Source organism: Dreissena polymorpha, chromosome 7 (genome assembly GCF_020536995.1).
Source record: "Dreissena polymorpha isolate Duluth1 chromosome 7, UMN_Dpol_1.0, whole genome shotgun sequence".
Lineage (NCBI taxonomy): Eukaryota > Metazoa > Mollusca > Bivalvia > Myida > Dreissenidae > Dreissena > Dreissena polymorpha.
In genome coordinates, this window is record NC_068361.1 from 72,481,878 (window position 1) to 72,502,361 (window position 20,484).

At 32.6% G+C, this 20,484-nt stretch overlaps 1 protein-coding gene across 1 annotated transcript in view; it reads right to left on the reverse strand.

Annotated features, from left to right (window-relative positions):
• Window positions 1-20,028, reverse strand: part of LOC127839821 (protein psiL-like) — a 228,444-nt gene extending 208,416 nt beyond the window's left edge. The window contains exon 1 of the mRNA XM_052368208.1: window positions 19,736-20,028. Within this exon, the coding sequence (XP_052224168.1) occupies window positions 19,736-20,027 (292 nt within the window). The 5' untranslated portion in view covers window position 20,028. The remainder of the gene's footprint in view (window positions 1-19,735) is intronic.
• Window positions 20,029-20,484: the final 456 nt, after the last annotated feature.

Consider the following 20,484-nt stretch of genomic DNA (forward strand, 5'->3'; position numbering starts at 1 on the left):
CGATATACACTTATTATTTACCATCACTCGAACTCACCTCTCTGTATCTACCTGAAATAAGACTACCTTTCCAACAATTTTCTAACATATATAAAGCAGGAGCTATGTGTTTATCTCCCTTTTTGTTTTTTCTTCTCACTATTGTGATATTTCTTTTTACTTCTTCATTTCTATGGAAATTTCTGTTTTTTGAATCCCTAATTTTTGTTTTCTACTTTTTCTTTGTATGTATACACATCTTATGTCTTAAAATAGAAACCAACTGGACACACAACCTATCATGTACATCTCCATACACCTCTTTAAATGATTAAATTATGTACTTTGAATGCAAAAGGGCTAAACAATAAAGACAAACGCATAAAAATCTTCAAATGGTTAGACGAAAAAATTTATAGTATATGCCTATTACAAGAAAGTCACTTGACACATACTTTAGCACAAAACTTAAAAGATGAATGGGACGGAGACATATATCGCAGTGGACAATATACTAATAAACAAGGCATTGCCTTTCTGATAAAAAATAATATAGGGATCACAGTCGATAACTTTAACGAAATAATAATTGGCAAACAAGCAAGTATAGATATCAAAATACACGAAACACAAATAACATTTATCTACGTCTACGGCCCTAACATAGACGATTCCACTTTTTACGAAACATTACAATCCTTTATAATTAATAACCAAGATAAAAATATCATAATCGGTGGTGATTTCAATACTGTCCTGAACCCATTAATAGATAAAAAGAATGGAAACCTTTATACTCATACAAAAAATAGAAACATTTTAAATAACATAATTGAAAACTACAATATGATAGATATATGGCGTACAGTATACCCAAACGAAAGCAAATTCACCTGGCACTCAAACACAAAACCAACAATATTTTGTAGATTAGACTATTTTTTAATATCTGAATCTCTTTGCAACATTATTGACACATGTAACATAAAACCAGGATTTATGACTGACCACTCTCTAGTTGAACTTAAACTGCACAATATACAACCTGAAAGAGGCCCAGGATACTTTAAAATTAACAACAGCATCTTATTAGATACACAATATCAAACACAAATAAAACAGGAAATATTAAATAAAGTTCAAAATAATAAAGATGCAAACCCAAACACCTTATGGGAAGTAATTAAAGGAAATATACGTTACACAACAATTAGATACACATCATTTAAACAAAAAGAAACACACAAACTTGAAACTGAAACCATCAAAACCATTGAAACACTTGAAAAACAATTGCATCAAACAAACACAAATGATACCACCGACATTGAAAATGAAATAACATTAAAAAAACAAATATTAGATGGGATCTATCATACACATCTTAATGGAATAATACTAAGAACGCGTGCACAGCATGTTGAACACAATGAAAAAAATACAATTATTTCGCAAACATTGAAAAACGTAGAAGTGAACAAAAAACTGTACACAAATTAGTAGTCAATGGCAAAGATATAACAAACAGAACTCAAATACTAGAAGAACAACGATTATTTTTCGAAACCCTCTATAAACGAAAAAATGTTGAAAATAACACTCCTTTTTAAAAATACACATCACGCTTTAAACCAGGAGGAAAAACAACTGTGCGACGGATTGCTTAATGAATATGAATGTGGATTAGCCCTAAAAGAAATGCAAAATAACAAAAGCCCAAGATCTGATGGCATCACAATCGAATTTTATAAAATATTCTGGAATGATATAAAAACACATCTAATTAAGTCACTTAACTATTCATTTAACAACGAAAACTTAACTACGCTACAAAAACAAGGTATTATATCACTTATTCCAAAACCGGGAAAAAACTTAGAATCCTTATCAAACTGGCGCCCGATAAGTTTACTAAACAATGATTATAAAATTGCAACTAAAAGTATAGCAAACAGAATAAAAAAAATATTACCATCAATCATTTCAAATTCTCAATCTGGTTTCATAAAAGGACGTTACATTGGTGAAAACGTTCGTCTTATCCAAGAATGCTTAAACTATTTAAACAATTCAAATAATCCTGGTCTAATATTCTATGCAGACTTTGAAAAGGCCTTCGATTCGCTTGATCACTCATTTATGTTCTCTTGCTTAGAAAATATGAACTTTGGTGAAAGTCTCATTCAATGGGTCAAATTATTCAATACCGATATTAACAGTATAATCATTAACAATGGCTTCTTTTCAAACAGTTTTAATATCGAACGAGGGGTTCGACAAGGATGTCCACTCTCATCATCACTATTTATTATTTGCATCGAGTACCTATCACATCACATCCAATCAAATAAACACATAAAAGGCATATCACTAGAACCTGACGAACAAATCAAACAATCCCTATTTGCTGACGATGCAACTTATTTTTTAAATAACAATTACGATTCTTTCCATAACCTAATAGAGTCGCTAACCCTTTACGGAATGACATCGGGTCTTAAACTAAACAATAGTAAATGTACTGTGCTACGAGTAGGTAAATTAAAACAAAGTAATGTTCAATATAAAAAAGAAATGAAATTTAATTGGACATCCGATGAAGCCACAACGTTAGGAATTACATTCACAAATAATGAAAAGGATACAGATCTTAAAAACATACTACCTAAATTACAGAATTTTAAAAACTGCTTAAAATCATGGCATCATCGTAAACTTACACTAATCGGAAAAAACACAGTATTGAAAACGTTTGCACTTCCTAAATAAATATATGTATTAACAGTTCTCCCAAATCCACCAAATGATGTTATTAACGATATAAAATCAGCAATATTTAATTTCATATGGGACGGTAAGCCTGATAAAATAAAAAGAACTCAGTTAATTCAATCTGTAGAAAATGGAGGTATCCAATTAACGAACATTGACTCATTCTTGAATGCAATCAAATGCAGCTGGGTTAAACGATACCTAGATAATACCAATACGAGTAAATGGAAATTATTCTACCAGAAAATCCTAAAAAAATATGGTGACTCCTTACTCTTTGAATGTAACATCAGCAATACTATCTTACATGAAATTGCCAACGAAAACATACTTCTGTCTGATGTTCTATCAGCGTGTAGTGATGTCACTCATAACTTAGAAACCCACACCAGCAGTAAAACAATTTTATGGAACAATAAAGACATAACTTCAAACAATAAGACGTTTTTCTATAAAGACTGGTTTGAACGAAGCATTAAATATGTCGACCAATTATATGACTACAGAATTAAGGATTTCTACTCTTTTGATAATATATGCTACATATACGAAATACCTTCAAATAATTTTCTGAAATACTTCACACTAATCAAAAGCATACCTATACATATTAAATCTGAAATCAATACAAATAATACACCATGTACTCAAACAACATTTGTAGAAAACATACTTGGAAGAAAAAACAAAACAAATAAAATATTTTACACACTACACATTAAAAACCCTACAGAAAACTCCAAAATCCAAAATAAATGGCAAGTCCTTTTTTGAGAAAATGAACTTAATTGGAAACACATATTTACCATGCCATATAAAGCAACTATTGAAAGCACACTGAGAAATTTTCAATACAAATACATCCATAGAATTATAGCTACAAATAAATATCTCTTTAAATGCAAATTATCTAACTCAAATCTGTGTGACTTCTGAAGTGAAAACATTGAAACTATAGAACATCTTTTTTGGGAGTGCAAACACATCCAGCCTATTTGGAATCAATTAATATCTTTTCTTGAACAACATCAACTAAACGTTAAACTATCTTTCTTAAATGTAAGTTTCGGAATTACCTCATTGAAATCAATAGACTGTAATAATATTGTGAATTTTATGATTATATTGATGAAATATTTTATCTTAAACATGAAGTACAAAAAACAAGTACCAAATTTTAATTGTTTTGTCAATAGTCTTAAACTAAAAATCCAGATTGAGAAAGAAATAGCCCTCAGTAATGACACAGTACAAATCTTTGAACAAAAATGGAATCGGATTAAATTCTCATAATGTTTTGTCCACTTATATACATTTCACTCTAATGTTAGTTGATCTCTCTAAAATAGTTTTTGTTTATTTTTTTTTATTTTTCAATCTGACAAGATCATTGTGAATATACAACAAAACACTCAAGTCCAGTATGCTTTTCTTCCGACTTTATACAACTCATCATTTTTCATAACTATTCCTCTGTTGTTCTTTTCTTTTCTCTCATTTTTTTTATATATATTAGCATATCTTGTATAACATGTTTGGACTTTATTGCTTTGTACAATCACTATGTTGTATGATCATATACATGTTTACATTGTATGTATGATATTGAATAAAAAAAAAAAAAAAAAAGAAGAAGAAATTGTGAATCGACATTAACTTGGAATAACATATTTTTTCACCAACTATGAAGGCTATTAGAGCCAGAGTCTAGCCATGATGGTTATTAGAATAAAGAGTGCGTCTTTTGTTTCGTTTTGCTCAATACACGTATGTTTACATACGAGGTTAATAAATATTAAATAAAATGTAGCATATTTGATATTTAATTTACCCCCAAGTCATTCAGAATGTCCTAAAAACGACAGGGGAGGGCTTTACGTTGTCAACTATACACACACTTTGGTTCGTTTAAAGTGACTCGTTCAATCTTTGGAAACTTGAAAGAGTTGAAAAAAAACAACCTTAATAATTCTTTTAAACTATTCAACATATTGAAGTGTTGTTTGTAAATTTATTTAAATTACAGTGTGATAAAAACACGAACATATGTGAACAAGTCCCTTTAAGAAAGAAAATTTTAGATATTTCTAAAGCGATCCGATATCTCTGAATTAAAATTTTAAACCGACCTAGATTTTAACTATTTCAAACATTTGCCATTAGCAATGTTTATCTTTTTTATTTTAAGTAATCACGTAACAAATATTAATTCATGTGAAATTTTAACGTATTTCATTAACACATATAGTAAATTCAGCCCTTAAATGACACAACAGTTTCGATAAAAGCTGCGGCAACGTCAGTACACGAATATTTCTAGAACTGTAACAAATTACCTTTTGATTAATCATTTATCTTTTTAGACCGTAAAGAAAAATTCATTTGTCTGTTGGATTTCCTTATTCTTTTGCCGATTGTTGGACAGCTTGAAGTACTACGTATGGGGAAAAATGAAATGTAAAGAAGAATGTTCAATATGATCGAGGATTATTTACCTACACCATGTTCATGGTTGGTATAGTTTTTGTGAATAAAATAATTTATAAGTAACACCTGAACAATGTCATTACCTTGCATTCACAAAAATCAAACGTTTAAGAATATAAAATTTAAATGTGAAAATTTTCATTTATCCAGTATAAAAGATCATCTCTAGTATTAGCCACAAATGAGTGTCGTAAGGTCAACATGTACGTTGTTTATCTCGCCAAACATCTCCAAAAAACTGGGTAGGTGTGTTGGTAAAATGGTCTTTTTGTTAACAATATTTGCTATATACAAGTTTAATTTCCCTCCTTTATAATGATGATAAACGACATAAATCCTATCAATCTATTTGCAACATGTATTTTTTAAGAAAAAGTTAATTTAGCTTAAATATCGAATACAGCAAACATTAATGTAAACTTAATTGGGATTGATACTAAAAACATATCACAAAAGAATTTAAATCGGTCGGAAAAAGTGGAAACAAACTCATGTTTATTTTACCCTTATGAAAATCACACACACACATTTCATAACGAGGGTCAATTTTATAGTGTATCAAGAATCAAATTATTCGCACTAATGGAATCGTTACTGTCAGGCGTTCTATGCACAGTTTTGGTAATCATGACTGCTAGCGTTTCTTGTCATGGCGATGGCATCTGTTGGTTTGTTGTCATACCGTCGATTACATGCATCTGCAATTCGTATTAAATTTTGTTTAAATAAGATTTAAATTTTGAAATATATGCAAATTTACACTCCGTGTGTTTTTCTTGCAAATACAATTAAACAAAGTCGATGTATTTGGAAAATAAATTATTTTGTTTTTCCTGTTACCATTTGTCCGTTCGGTGAGGCCGTCGTATAAGTGCTGCTCATTTGCTTCGTTTACTCGACCATTTGTCGTTTCATAATCCGTAGATGTATGTCGTCGGTTGCGCCTGTAACGCACGACCAAGATTGAACAGCAGTTGTCTTATACATGTAACATGTATGAGCATATAACTTTACAAAAATTACGATAAAATACAATTACCTTGTTCGAACAAATATCCAAACACCAATTAACGATATAACAATTGTCACACCGGCTGCAACACCACCTACTATTCCAGCAATTTTACCATTTGATTCAGCCCCATCTTGTTTCGAAACTAAAATGAAAATACTTGAACATAAATAAAACACTCAACAGGGTAAATTAATTTAAAAATGCTTTTGTTGATCTGATACCATTTGTAATGATTTACGCGCTCGTTTTGGAAATGTTGAAAATAGACAAAATAATAAGATATACAATTTTATGGTTTCAAACATGTTTAATGTAAGTTACAGAAACATCGGCAGTTTGGCAGAGATCTGACATCTTCAATTGCCCTCAATACACATTTGACTGTAATAAATCATTCAGATATATAGTATACTACATGTATTGCAATACATTTGTTTGGAAAATTAACGTTCTTTAATAACATCCCTTAATCATACCATTACATTTGAAAGTCTACCAACCCTGTACACAAATATCTCCTTCGTATCCAGCTTTGCATCCAAGCAAGCACACACCGCTGATCTGCAAACAAGCAGAACCCATACCACTGACGGCACAGTTTGCAGGACAAGGATAATCACAACGTTTTCCGTAGAAGTTGGTAGCGCATCCTAAATCACAGTCTCCGTTTATATGACAGGACTGGTTCAGGCAATGTTTGCTGCATTCAATATCGCATTGAAAACCAAACATACGCTTTGAGGTACATAAGAAGCACTTTCCATCGTTCTGATAACAGCCTGTGCTATCGCACCCAGGCGAACATGTTTTGTCGCATTCTGGGCCATATTTGTTCTTAACACATTGATCACATACGACTCCAGTAAAATTAGGCAAACAACCGCACGATCCTTCGATTTTATTACATGTATTGTTTATGCATCCATTCGCACAATTTTTTTCACATGTTAATCCATATTTTCCATTAACACAAATAGCACAATAACTTCCAGTAAAGCTTTCCATACAAATGCACGTGCCATTATCTTTGTAGCACGTACCTTCGGTGCAGCCTATAGAGCATAGATTATCACATAGTGGTCCATATTTTCCAGCAAGACATTGGTTACATGAATTTCCAGTAAAATCTGTCATACATGTACAATAACCGTTTGTTCTGTGGCACACATTATTCATGCATCCTGGGGAACACGACAATTCACAGAATGCACCATACCTGCCTAGTGCACACATGTCACATTTCGCTCCTGCAAAGTTTGCAAGACAATAACATGTCCCATCAGTTGTATTACATGAACCTCCTTTACATCCTGCTGAACATAACTGTTCACATAATGTACCATACATTCCCTGTTGGCATGTGGAACAGGTCGTCTGATTATAACAAGAAGTGCAGTTTGAATTGCATGGATAACGGCAATTGTCCGATGGGTTATAGTAACCCATTTTACACTCATCGCACGTGGTCGGATGTTTACAAATGCAGCTGTTGGATGGACACATAATAAGATTTTCACATAAATTACCTGAGTATTCCGGCTTACACGTATGACATGATGTTGCACTTGAACACCCTATGCAGTTGCTGGGACAGGGACTACAAATATACCCTTCATGTAATATCCGTCCAGACAATAATAACAGTTATATGAATTACTGCAAGCACATCCCTCATATCCACATGGTTGGCAAGGATTTCCCCAAAAGCCTGGTGCACATGCACTTGTTTGAATGATCACTGTAATACAAACATCATTAGAGAACATTTGATAATAAAACACACTCTTACAACTGCTTAGTTTGCGTTGATATAATATACACAACATTTATTTAAATACATTTAAAGACGTATTATAGACATAATTATTTACTCAAACTTACATTTAAATGAGATGGGTATCAAACATAACATATATAGCCCGCTTCGAATCATGTTGATTTATCTGAAAGAAAAATAAGATAACAATCGATATAAACCTTTAAGTATTTACTTGACTGACTTTACTTTTATCGGTTCAAAAAGAAAACAGGTTATTTTGTAAATAGTTATTGTGCACATATTACTATATTTGTATAATATATTATGAATTTTTCTTGTTTGAGTTTATCAAAATGGACTTGTTTGGCGATTGTATGTGCTACTATAAATGAACAACGGAACGAAAATTTAATGATATATACATACTTGACTTGAATGTACAATTAGCATGTGTAATCCGTTTTTTATATTTAAGTTTAAAGGCACAATTGAAACATGAACGCAACATAGATCGATGTAAATGTGCTAAAAGCATGATCCTTAACAACAAGTTTTGGCAAGAAACGTTTGAAACTCAATTTCACATAATTTACGTATTCAGTCAACTGACACTCGTATTTCATCTAGTTTTATTAAATACCAATTGTACAATCGTCGACGTTCACGCCTCACAGGTGTTTAAACTTCCTTGTTTATGAAATACACCTTATTGCTGGATATTGGTAGTTTCTGTAGTAAAATGTGTATTGGCATTACATTAATATGATTTAAAGGTGAAGTCGTATACAAAAAGTGCAATCTGATAAGGTTATATTTACAGATTCTATGGATTAATTTTTAATTTCGCAATCTCCGAAAGATCGAATAACACAGATAACTCTGCATTTAACGACTTAAATTAAAAGTCGCAAGAGTTTCTGTATTTTGCTTTATTTTGCTATATACTGCTACTCATTCTATATAAATCCATTAGCTTAATCATTTGATTACGTTAGCTTGGTGCAATTGAAACAATCATTCCTATTTATATAAGGGCCGCCTTTCAGCTACTAGTGCTTGCAGAAACAATACTATTTGAAGTTACCACTACGTTTTAATTGACAAGTGTGTTGTATTATAGTTTGATCGGAAATATAAACATGTAAAACATGTCATATTCTTAAAATATATAGACCACTACTTGACAAAATGATACTTTTTGTAATAAATATGATTAAAATGCATTTAACATTATTTCCAGTTTGACGAAACGTTCTTCAGACATGCGCATGACTTATCAGAAGATAAGCGTTTTCGTCCCATAAAGCACTTCTGTAGAAATTAAGCAGCGTGGACAATCAAAATCGAGTTACATAATGGATCGAAACAATTAGAGAGTTAAACAAATTACAAGAACATAGACACAAATATCCTATACATTAATACACTTTCTTCGTATGCACTTGATACCGTAACAATAAGGTTACTTTAATGCGGCATCGCAAAGCGGAATGGATTTAACAGGCTTATCAAAACTTATCCGGACATGAGGACATTGTCACCATGTTCATGGACCTTATTTTGTTACATGCAATTTTAATGTGCGTTGATATAAATAGTTTATGGTTTCACTCCAAGGTATCGACCGATTCAGTTTGAAAGACTACTGTCACACTTGTTTTAAGCTTTCTGACGCAATATTACTTGTTATAATATTATTGACCGTAGTCCGAAAAGTATGGCTACTAGCCAATACGATTTTACAATGCATCAGAAATTCCATACCCAATCGTATGGAACGCCAATGCTGCCTTCTGATGGCACTGGTCTTTATGTTCTGTGCATTTACTAAGTTGTTTTGTGTAAACTACATTTTGTCCTGTAGAAACATCATTTTGTTCTGGACATTTTTCATTTTGTTATGTGCATTTGCAATATCGTTATGTACTAACGACATTTTGTTTGGTGCATACATCATTTCGTTCTGTGCATTCGTCATTATGTTGTGTACATTTACCAATCCGTTTTGTATTTACGACATTTTGTTAGGTGCATACATCATTTCGTTCTGTGCATTTGTCATTATGATGTGTGCATTTTCTAACTCATTCTGTATTAACGACATTTCATTTAGTGCATACATTATTTCGTTCTGTGCATGTCTAATTATGTTGTGTACATTTGTCTGTCAATATGTTGTGTGCATTTGCCATTATGTTGTGTGCATTTGTCATTATGGTGTGTGCATTTGTCATTAAGTTGTGTGCATTTGTCATTATGCTATGTGCATTTGTCATTATGTTGTGTGCATTTGTCATTATGTTGTGTGCATTTGTAATTATGTTGTGTGCATTTGTCATTATGTTGTGTGCATTTGTCATTATGTTGTGTGCATTTGTCATTATGTTGTGTGCATTTGTCATTATGTTTTATGCAATTGTCATTATGTTCTGTGCATTTGTAATTATGTTGTGTGCATTTGTCATTATGTTGTGTGCATTTGTCATTATGTTGTGTGCATTTGTCATTATGTTGTGTGCATTTGTCATTATGTTGCGTGCATTTGTCATTATGTTGTGTGAATTTGTCATTATGTTCTGTGCATTTGTCATTATGTTTTATGCATTTGTTATTATGTTGTGTGCATTTGCCATTATGTTGTATGCATTTGTCATTATGTTATGTGCTTTTGTCATTATGTTGTTTGCATTTGTCATTATGTTGTGTACATTTGTCATAATGTTGTGTGCATATGTCGTTATGATGTGTGCATTTGTCATTATGTTGTGTGCATGTGTCATTATGTTGTGTGCATTTGTTATTATGTTGTGTGCATGTGTCATTATGTTGTTTGCATTTGTCATCATGTTGTGTGCATTTGTCATTATGTTGTGTGCGTTTGTCATTTATGTTGTGTGCATTTGTCATTATGTTGTGTTTATTTTTCAATATGTTTTGTGCGTTTAATAATTTGTTCTCTACTAACGACAGTTCTTTCTGTGAATTTGTCATTACCGGCATTATGTTTTGTACATACATCATTTCATTATGTGCCAACGTCGTTATCATGTTCGGATACATTACACTGAGCAATAAAAGAGATAACACCGGTGCGGAAAAAATGGCGGAAAATGTAACCACGTTGGAAGGCACTCTCGCATTTGTTGGCCTAAGCGTCATTCTGCCGAACGAAAGAAATGTCCGATCGTGAATTTAGTAGAATCGGAGTGGAGACCATTGGGGATCGCTTAAGGTTGCGAAAAATAGCGCCTGATGGTAGTGATACAGTTCATACAAGCCACAGTAGCACGCCAGCACCATCAGTAACAGGTAATTGTACAAAATCCTCTTGTTCTAGTCATTCTCAGGGGCGTAAAAATGTGGTGTGTACACCTAAAGACAGTAATGTATACATTTCTACTTAATTTGGCGAAATGAGGCGTAATGCTGTATGCAGAATGAGGTGAATTTAGTGTAATGTATATATCTGTCAGTTACTGGCCGAGAAATGAAACTAAAGTGATTTCCAACAAATATATTCACAATAAACGTGTTCATTTCGGTCTCAGATTGTACACACCGCATTTTTACGGCCCTGATAATGACTAGAACAAAACGATGTAACAAATTATGGCAGTATTAGACGCAACCCAGGGATGTAACTTTCATATATTATAATTATTGAAAGAAACTACTTCTTAAGATCAAATTTAAATTTTCTTCGTAAAATTTATCTTGATTACAATTACCTGTTGCTGATCGTTCTGGCGTGCTACTGTGGCTTGTATGAACTGTATCGCTACCATTAGTTGCTATTTGTCGCAACCTTAAAGGGGCCGTCAACCAGATTTTGGCATGTATTGAACATGTCATTAAATGCTTTATATCGATAAATTTAAACATTTGACCCAAAAATCTCCAGTAAAAAAACAAGAATACAATTTTAATAAAGGAAAAAAAGTAACCTTCAACAGGGCTCGTACCACTGACCCCTGGAGTCCTGGAGTAAAAAGTATCCGGCCTAGACCACTCGACCATCCATGCTCATGCATAGAGCGGATGTATTTTTTTACCTATATAAGCAATCCTCGTAGTTTCCCAAAATATAACTACAACAACAGAACTTTCCAAATTATTCAATCGTTTCGCATCGCACGTCGATTTAAAATTTTCAGGTTTTCAAATCGTCAAAAGATGCATTTAATTGATATTTAAGAGCATGGTAAATGGTCAGTATTAATATTTCCTCGAAAATATCATAACAAAAACGATAATATGCGAATCTGACACAACTTTTTTTAATTTTGTCGATTTAAGCGATCCCAAATGGTCTCAACTCCGATTCTACTAAATTCACGATCAGACATTTCTTTCATTATATTAAAATCAATCTTTTCGCTTATCAATCTCGGTAAAATCGCGCTAAGGCCAACAGCTGCGAAAGCGCCTTCCAGGTCTTAATATACTAAATAGTTTACCTAAATAATTCAATGTAAAAGCGACAACTTTATGCAAAAATAAATGCAACATTTTGCACATAGAGACCCCCATAACCATACCTTTTCTTAAAGGGCATTTTAAGCGGAATTGATTTATGCAATAAAAAAGATATGTCATGTTTAAACCAAGAAAGAACTTGACACGAATCCAAATCGACTGTTTTTGCAATTTTTTTGGCCGTTTCTTAGTGGAATGTAACCTTTGTCAGTGCAATGCTTTACTATAGTCTTCAAGTTTATCATTTTTCAGGGATTCAGAAGTGAACATCTATTTATGCCCTACCCTTATCTCCGAAAGATAAAACCCGCACAATAGTTTGAAGTGTAAAACATGCCTTCCTGTCAACTATGATATTTTTTGAGAGAGTACAGCCCTACATGAAACGATTATTTAGTATACTCAACGTGGTTACAGTTTTCCGCCATTTTTTTGCACCGGAAAATGCACAAAAGGAAATAATGACATGTATGCACAAAACATAATGTCGTTTGTACAGAACGATTTAGTAAATGCACATAACAAAATGACAAATTCACAGAACGAACTGTCGTTAGAACAGAACAAGTTAATAAATGCACATAACATAACGACAAATGCACATAACATAATGACAAATAATCACACCATAATGACAAATGCACACAAAATATTGACAAATGCACACAACATAATGACAAATGCACACAACATAATCACAAATGCACACAACCTAATGACAAATGCACACAGCATAATGACAAATGCACACAACATAATGACAAATGCATACAACATAATGACAAATGCACACAACATAATGACAAATGCACACAACATAATGACAAAATCACACAACATAATGACAAATGCACACAACATAATGACAAACGCACACAACATAATGACAAATGCACACAACATAATGACAAAAGCACACAACATAATGACAAATGCACACAACATAATGACTGACAAATGCACACACCATAATGACAAATGCACAGAACGAAATGATGTATGCACTAAATGAAATGTCGTTAATACAGAACGAATTAGTAAACGCACACAACATAATGACAAATGCACAGAACGAAATGATGTATGCGCCTAACCAAATGTCGTTAGTACTAAACGGGTTGGTAAATGCACACAACATAATAACGAATGCACAGAACGAAATGATGTATGCACCTAACAAAATGTCGTTAGTACAAAACGATATTGCAAATTCACATAGCATAATGAAAAATGTTCAGAACAAAATGATGTTTCTACAGGACAAAATGTAGTTTACACAAAACAACTTAGTAAATGCACAGAACATAAAGACTAGTGCCATCAGAACCGGTGTGTAGTTGATTCGTTAAAATTGTTCGAGTTACACCGTTAACAGTAAAGATGGTGTAGTTTTATGGCAAATGAAGTTGCACTGCTTGTTTCTATTATAGCATAAAAAATGGGATTTCCTCCTGTGGTGCCAGTGAGTCTATGCATGCTACTGATAGCACTTGCATATTGTATCGGCACACATCAAACATGTATGTTTAATAGTTTTTTTTTAATTCAAGTCAACCTTAATAATAGGGTTAAATGACTAATATATAATTTCAATACTATTAGAAAAGAGTTTTAAAGCAATACTACTCGTTGATAATATTAGTTACTTAACTTTCATAAGGGATTTTTGATAATTAGATAATCGTGTCACGGCGAAATAGCAAAATGTTTCCCACCTAAGTGTACACAGCACAACGATAGCTGAAAGAGCGAGATATAACATATATATATATACATTATTAATATATTTCATTGTTTGAATTTTATTAACTACATTTAAATGATCCTAATACATACAAATCCTAATACGCTTAATGTTTAAAACTTACCTTTAAAAATTAAGATTATATACAATATACATATATATAGAATAATATATATCCCGCAGTGCGTCTTACTGTTGAGATATGAATTAGTAAATAAAAAAGCTTATACTAAATATTTTGAAATGTGGTACGGAGTTTTCAAACATGATATTGACAGGCATGTAATATTGAGAAATCTGAGTGAAAAAAAATACAGGAGTTCTTCGAAATCGATAGTACAGAACAAAGGAAAAACATAATATAGCATTATGCTAAGAATCGTGTAGTGTTTTTAATTTGTATATCACATCAACGTTAATATATCATATCCGTAAAACAATACTTATTAGATTATTGATTACCTTAACTGTTTACAAACTGACCAGAATGACAACAGTGTCCAATTATATCCGATTTTTTCAATATTTATTTTCAGCGTTTAACTTAACTGTATTTTATTATAAGAGCACATGATAATTTAAGAGAACATATTGAGACTGTTAAACACTTGTAAACCCTTTGAAAATTGCAAATTTATTCATCTAGGTATCGTCAAATGCATTTTTCTTCGGTCCGTTTCGTTTAAAACTTCCTTGATCATTTATTACAAGTTGAAGTTGATATTTTGTAACATCTACCAGAGCGTGATATAAAAGCTACCATATTTCAAGTCACCAGCCGAAGTTTAAACGAAATGTAACGAAATCATATTTTCGTAAGGTCTTTATTTTATCTACCACTACACAATTTACGGGAAACACCGGACTGAACATTCACCCTATACACACATTTTCTGAAAACGTGCTCGTGCAATTACAAAGGACAACATTTAAATGTGCATGTGTTGTGAAGTTAGGCATGCGATTTTTTTATTATGCAACATTTTAAAATGCTTAAGATATTATAATATAAATTCCTTTACCATGCTTATTTAGATGCCATATATATGAAGAAATCACCATGCATTAACACTTATTCATTTAATTTATTTGTCTCTTGTGAGCCCAAGTGGGAGTTTACAAACGGAATGAATAGCTAGTTTACATTTAATTGCAAACGAAAGAAATATCGCCCACATGCTCTTACATGCGTGAATAAATATTAAATCTTCCTAAATACTGGTTTAAATCGTTTTTAATCTGTTTTCTACGCATATAATGTTTTAACATCCCATGACCCAGTTTGCGCTTAAATCGTGTATAATATAAATGCTTGCATTCAAATATCGTGCCAAAGAAGAAGTTTAATTCTGGGGAAGTGGAGAAGTAGCAAAGTTTTCAGTTTTGAGTGTTGATTTTGATTTAAAATTGTACATGTGATAATTTGACTATATTAACTGCAAGCTAACGATAATATCACTCATCCATGACGATCGGACTATTTAGCACGTGGGGTACGTATGGTTTCATCTTTTTGCACGCGAACATGATAGAAATGATTTAACGCGATATAAGTCTGATTTTATTTTTATTTCATTATTTTATGTCTATTTATACAATACTATAGAATAATATCAAATGTCCATTATGTCAAATGCATCTATTGCGCTGAAAACAAGATGAGCGGGAAACGTTTTAGTTGTGTTTGTTAATCGATGAGGTGAAAATAGTTTAAATTTAGAACAGTCATTGACGATAAAACCCCACACAAGTGCTTAATTCAGACAGGTTCAATATTTGAGTATAAGTAAACTTAATCACAAACTTTTATCGTTCAATACTTTACATACATAACAGACAAGGGAAAAAAGCTTTATGCTGATTTATTGAATCAATTACCTTAATGCAAGAGCACACAACTCTTCAACAAATATTATGATATACACAACAATAATGGTTAATACCATCTAATAATGGTATTCTACTTCTGTAAACCATAAACAATGCTCCTTTTAAGTTTCGTTTGATTTTCTTTATGTTTTATTTATAGTAATATATAGCTGCATAACTTTTGCCAAAACAACTATTAAAATAGCTATATAAAAGTGATCTGTTCAAAGATGTAACGTAGTAAAAGCCGCGACATTGCCAACGTCGCCAGATATTCTAACGCGCCGAAATCGTCAATTTGTCGAACTTAATCCGCAAAGCACCATACAAGGTATTCAGAGCTCGCACGATACTGTAAAATAACACGCGACACTTTATAACGCAAATATGTGGATATGGCGACTGTCGACCTAAATCGTTCGAGTACGACATTGAGTACGAAACATGACATTTTATTCTGTTGTGCGTCGTTGATGATTGTCGTTCGTCATAATGATTGTCGGACGTCCTGCTTATGTGCTTTAGGTCCACGGTCGATAATTGCTTGATTGTACAACATTTGCGTGACATATCCTGTGTCCTGTAGAATATAGTGCGTCGCCTTGAGAACGAACCACTATATATATATTCAACTTGGCACAAAACGGACACCGGAAAAACTTTGCGAAACAGAAATTTCGCAAACTCAAGTGACCTTTTTCTTGAAGATTTGCTTCTTTAAGATATCGTATGCGATAAAAGTAAGATTTTTGGCTGATAATTGATTATTGTGGCTTACAAAATCAGTTTTTGTCACTATGAAATTTATTCGCAAAGTTGATCCCATGGGATTTTGCATATTTCCACGGGATCTTCGTTTTGGCCTCGGATTTTTCCCATGGGATTTTTTCAAGCTTTTTTATGGGTAATTTTTATACGTTTGATTATGCTTAGTCATCGATTTTAAGCAGTGTAAAAGTATTTGTGTCAAGATACAGCACGCGACATTAAACAAGGAAATAAGGCAATGAGTAATGATACTTATGTTTTTATGCAACTCTTCTGACAAATACAAGCGTTTCGGAACGACATTCAAATCTTTACATGTCGCGTGTCTTTGTTCCTTGTCGAGGGTCATTGTAATCTGTACTGTTTAGAACCGTGAGTCCCGTTGATAACCATGTGTCGACCTTACAAGACAACAGTCGACTTACAATATTGCATTAACCAGATTCAGATGTTACGAGTTGGGCATTGAATCGATTGCTCGAGTATCCGTTTTGCGTCAACGACCCATTTAAAAAAAGAGAGTTTTTGTGAAATGCTTTTGGAATACAGGAATAATGTCCAAAATGCGTAAACAATATTTGAACATCCAATAACTATAAATAATTATTATTTATTATAATGATGATCACGATAATTAGTTGAATAAAAATATATATTTATTTATCATTATTTCATATAATGAACTTGAAATAAAACAATCCAATATGCATGTTAATATGTTAAATGTACAAACCAAACTATTCTGCATAACAAGGATGTTAGTACTTCTCTGTAGTTTAAATCTTTGTATTGTAAGAATTCGTCATATATACAGTTTTAACTCAGGGTTACCGTAATGCTTTATGTATGCATTATGAAAAGTTAATTGTTCAGATGCTGTTTTTTAATTCTTATTTTCTTTTATACAACACCAACTGTCATTAAAATAATCAGACGCGATTCATTTTATAAATACAATTCTTCATTATAGTGAGCTAAATAGAATATGTGGCATACACATAATAATAATTTACAGTTAACGAAACAAAAGCAACACACAACACACGCTGACTTAAACAATGAAACAGGTCTCTCTTCAAATCAAAGTCGCTTTTAATGTTTCATTCCTACATACATTTAGAAGAAAACATGTTCAATTAAGATGTACGAGCATGTTTAATAAGAACAGATGTGAAACTGGATACACACGCTAACCAACTGTACACACCAAAACATTTAAGACGTTGTAATATTTTGCCGTGTTGCAAAAGAGACCCAGCAACGGGCGACAGTTTACTGAATATTTTAAAATATTTAATTTAAGTCTATGAAATAAATCGTGTCATAAATGCAGAAGATAATTAATATTTACTACTGAATAGGTATAACGAAGGCATATCAAAGATATAGTGTTGACCGTTATTAAATGTTTATTTGTACACAGTTGGTAGTCAGAGCTGTTTGTCATGCCATCTACTGATGTACACAGTTTTTGTTGTAAAAACTTCTTGTGGTACCATCTAATGACGTGTTGTAATAACTGTGGTAGGAAGGAAAACAAGTAAAATAGACTACAATAACTTCTATTGAATCAACAAAATATCAAAGAATACAATTGAATATTAACAATATGCAGTGTTTTTACCACAAAGCTTTTTATAGTATACTATATGTTACTATACATTTGAATTGTATTAACAATGAAATGGAAATTCCATTTAAAAATACCATTTCCGCGTTCGTTCAGTCCAGCATATAAATGAAGATCCGAAGCTTGATTTGAACTCATCTGAGTTGTTTCATATTCTGAAGATTGGAACCGTTTATTTCGTCTAAAAAAATAAACCAGTATATTAATAATGGCTTGTATGGATGCACCAAAAGTTATAGTTTTGTCAAACTAAACATTTTTTGATAACTAAATGTATGTATACATAAAAGAGAATTAATGAAAATCATTTAAAACTTGTACAGTACAATACCTTGTGCGAACGTAAATCAGCACTCCAGTAAGAATCAATCCAACAATAACAATGGCTGCAACTCCACCAACTATTCCTGCTGTTTGACCACCGGAGTCGCGTGCTATATGATAAGATACTGTTTGCAAAATCATTATAGGAAAATTATGATAACTTGCCGCATATTAAGATGAAATGAAATTATCTTGAATATCTCGACTCTTAATGCTTATGATTTTATGTCACTATATTACAGAGTGCAGGATCACGTTACATTTTAGGGTTCCATCATTTAACTTTAATGGATTTATACACGACGGTAAGTGGTGCTTCATTTAAAAAGACTTTGTTAAACAAGTTTTCTTTATTATTTCAACAAGTGCATACAAGTCAGATTTTTATGCTGCTTATTGCAATGTGAAATACATCAGAATTCCTTTTTTTTAATAAGCATGTGTTCTTGTTAATATTTCCGTTTTTACTGCATTCATTGTACACGGTTGTTTCACGCAACGTGAAATTTTGTCACCGATTTCAGAAGTATTCAAGGTTTAATTCTTATACCTTAAGATATCGGCACAAACTGCCAGAAAAACTGTCTTTTACACACATACATTTTTGCAAATGTATTTTCAATAACTTGAGATATTTGAAAAAATAAAGTTCTTAACGATGCATTCTGTCAAGCCCGTGTGTAAACCCCTGAAAACCCCGTTGTTTCTGCCTCCTGTATTATTTAAGTACATAATTTGTGTACGCATAAATTGAAACTATAAGTACCAGTAACACAATGAACCAATTAATATAAAACACTGTACATATTGTGCAGATATTCACTTTACAAATCAAAATCCCGAATACAATGAAAACATTATGGTGATGTACACGCCCGACCTAAAAATATGGCACAATTAACGAACACTTACAAGTTTCCGATGTCGTTTCATCTCTTACCCCATGCTTGCAAACGCCGTTTTCCTGCGAGCACCGTGACCCTGTCACGACGTCATTACAGTTTTCTGGACACGGAGTTTCGCACTTCTTGCCGTAGAAGTTTAGAGTACATCCGAGGTTGCAGTCGCCACTTATTGAACACGACGTGTTGAGACAATGTTTGCTGCATTCAATATCACACATGAAACCAAACTTGTCAATTGATCGACACGACAAGCATCCGCCATTGGTCTGATTGCATACCTGACAGTTTGCGCTGCACATTATCGTGTAAGTTTTATTATACTGCTCACAGGTTGGTCCTGAATAATCATACATGCATGTGCACGTTCCGGTAACACGATTACAACCATTATAATCGCATCCTTGTGAACATTGTATGTAACACAAAGCGCCATACCTGCCTGCCAAACATCGAGCACATGTTGGTCCATTAAAGTTCGGCGAACACATGCATGATCCATTATTGCGATCACATGTATAATCATCACATCCTTGTGAACAATTGTGCTCACAAGAAGTTCCAAATCTACCGGATATACATTGGTCACATCGGGCTCCATTAAATTTTTCTATACATTGATAACATTTGGTTCCTGTATAGTTTGGAAAACAAATACAGGAACCATCGGATCGGTTACATACAGTTTTGTCGCATCCTGCCGAACACGTTATATTGCAATACTCGCCATACTTTCCAGGTACACACAGGTCGCATTTG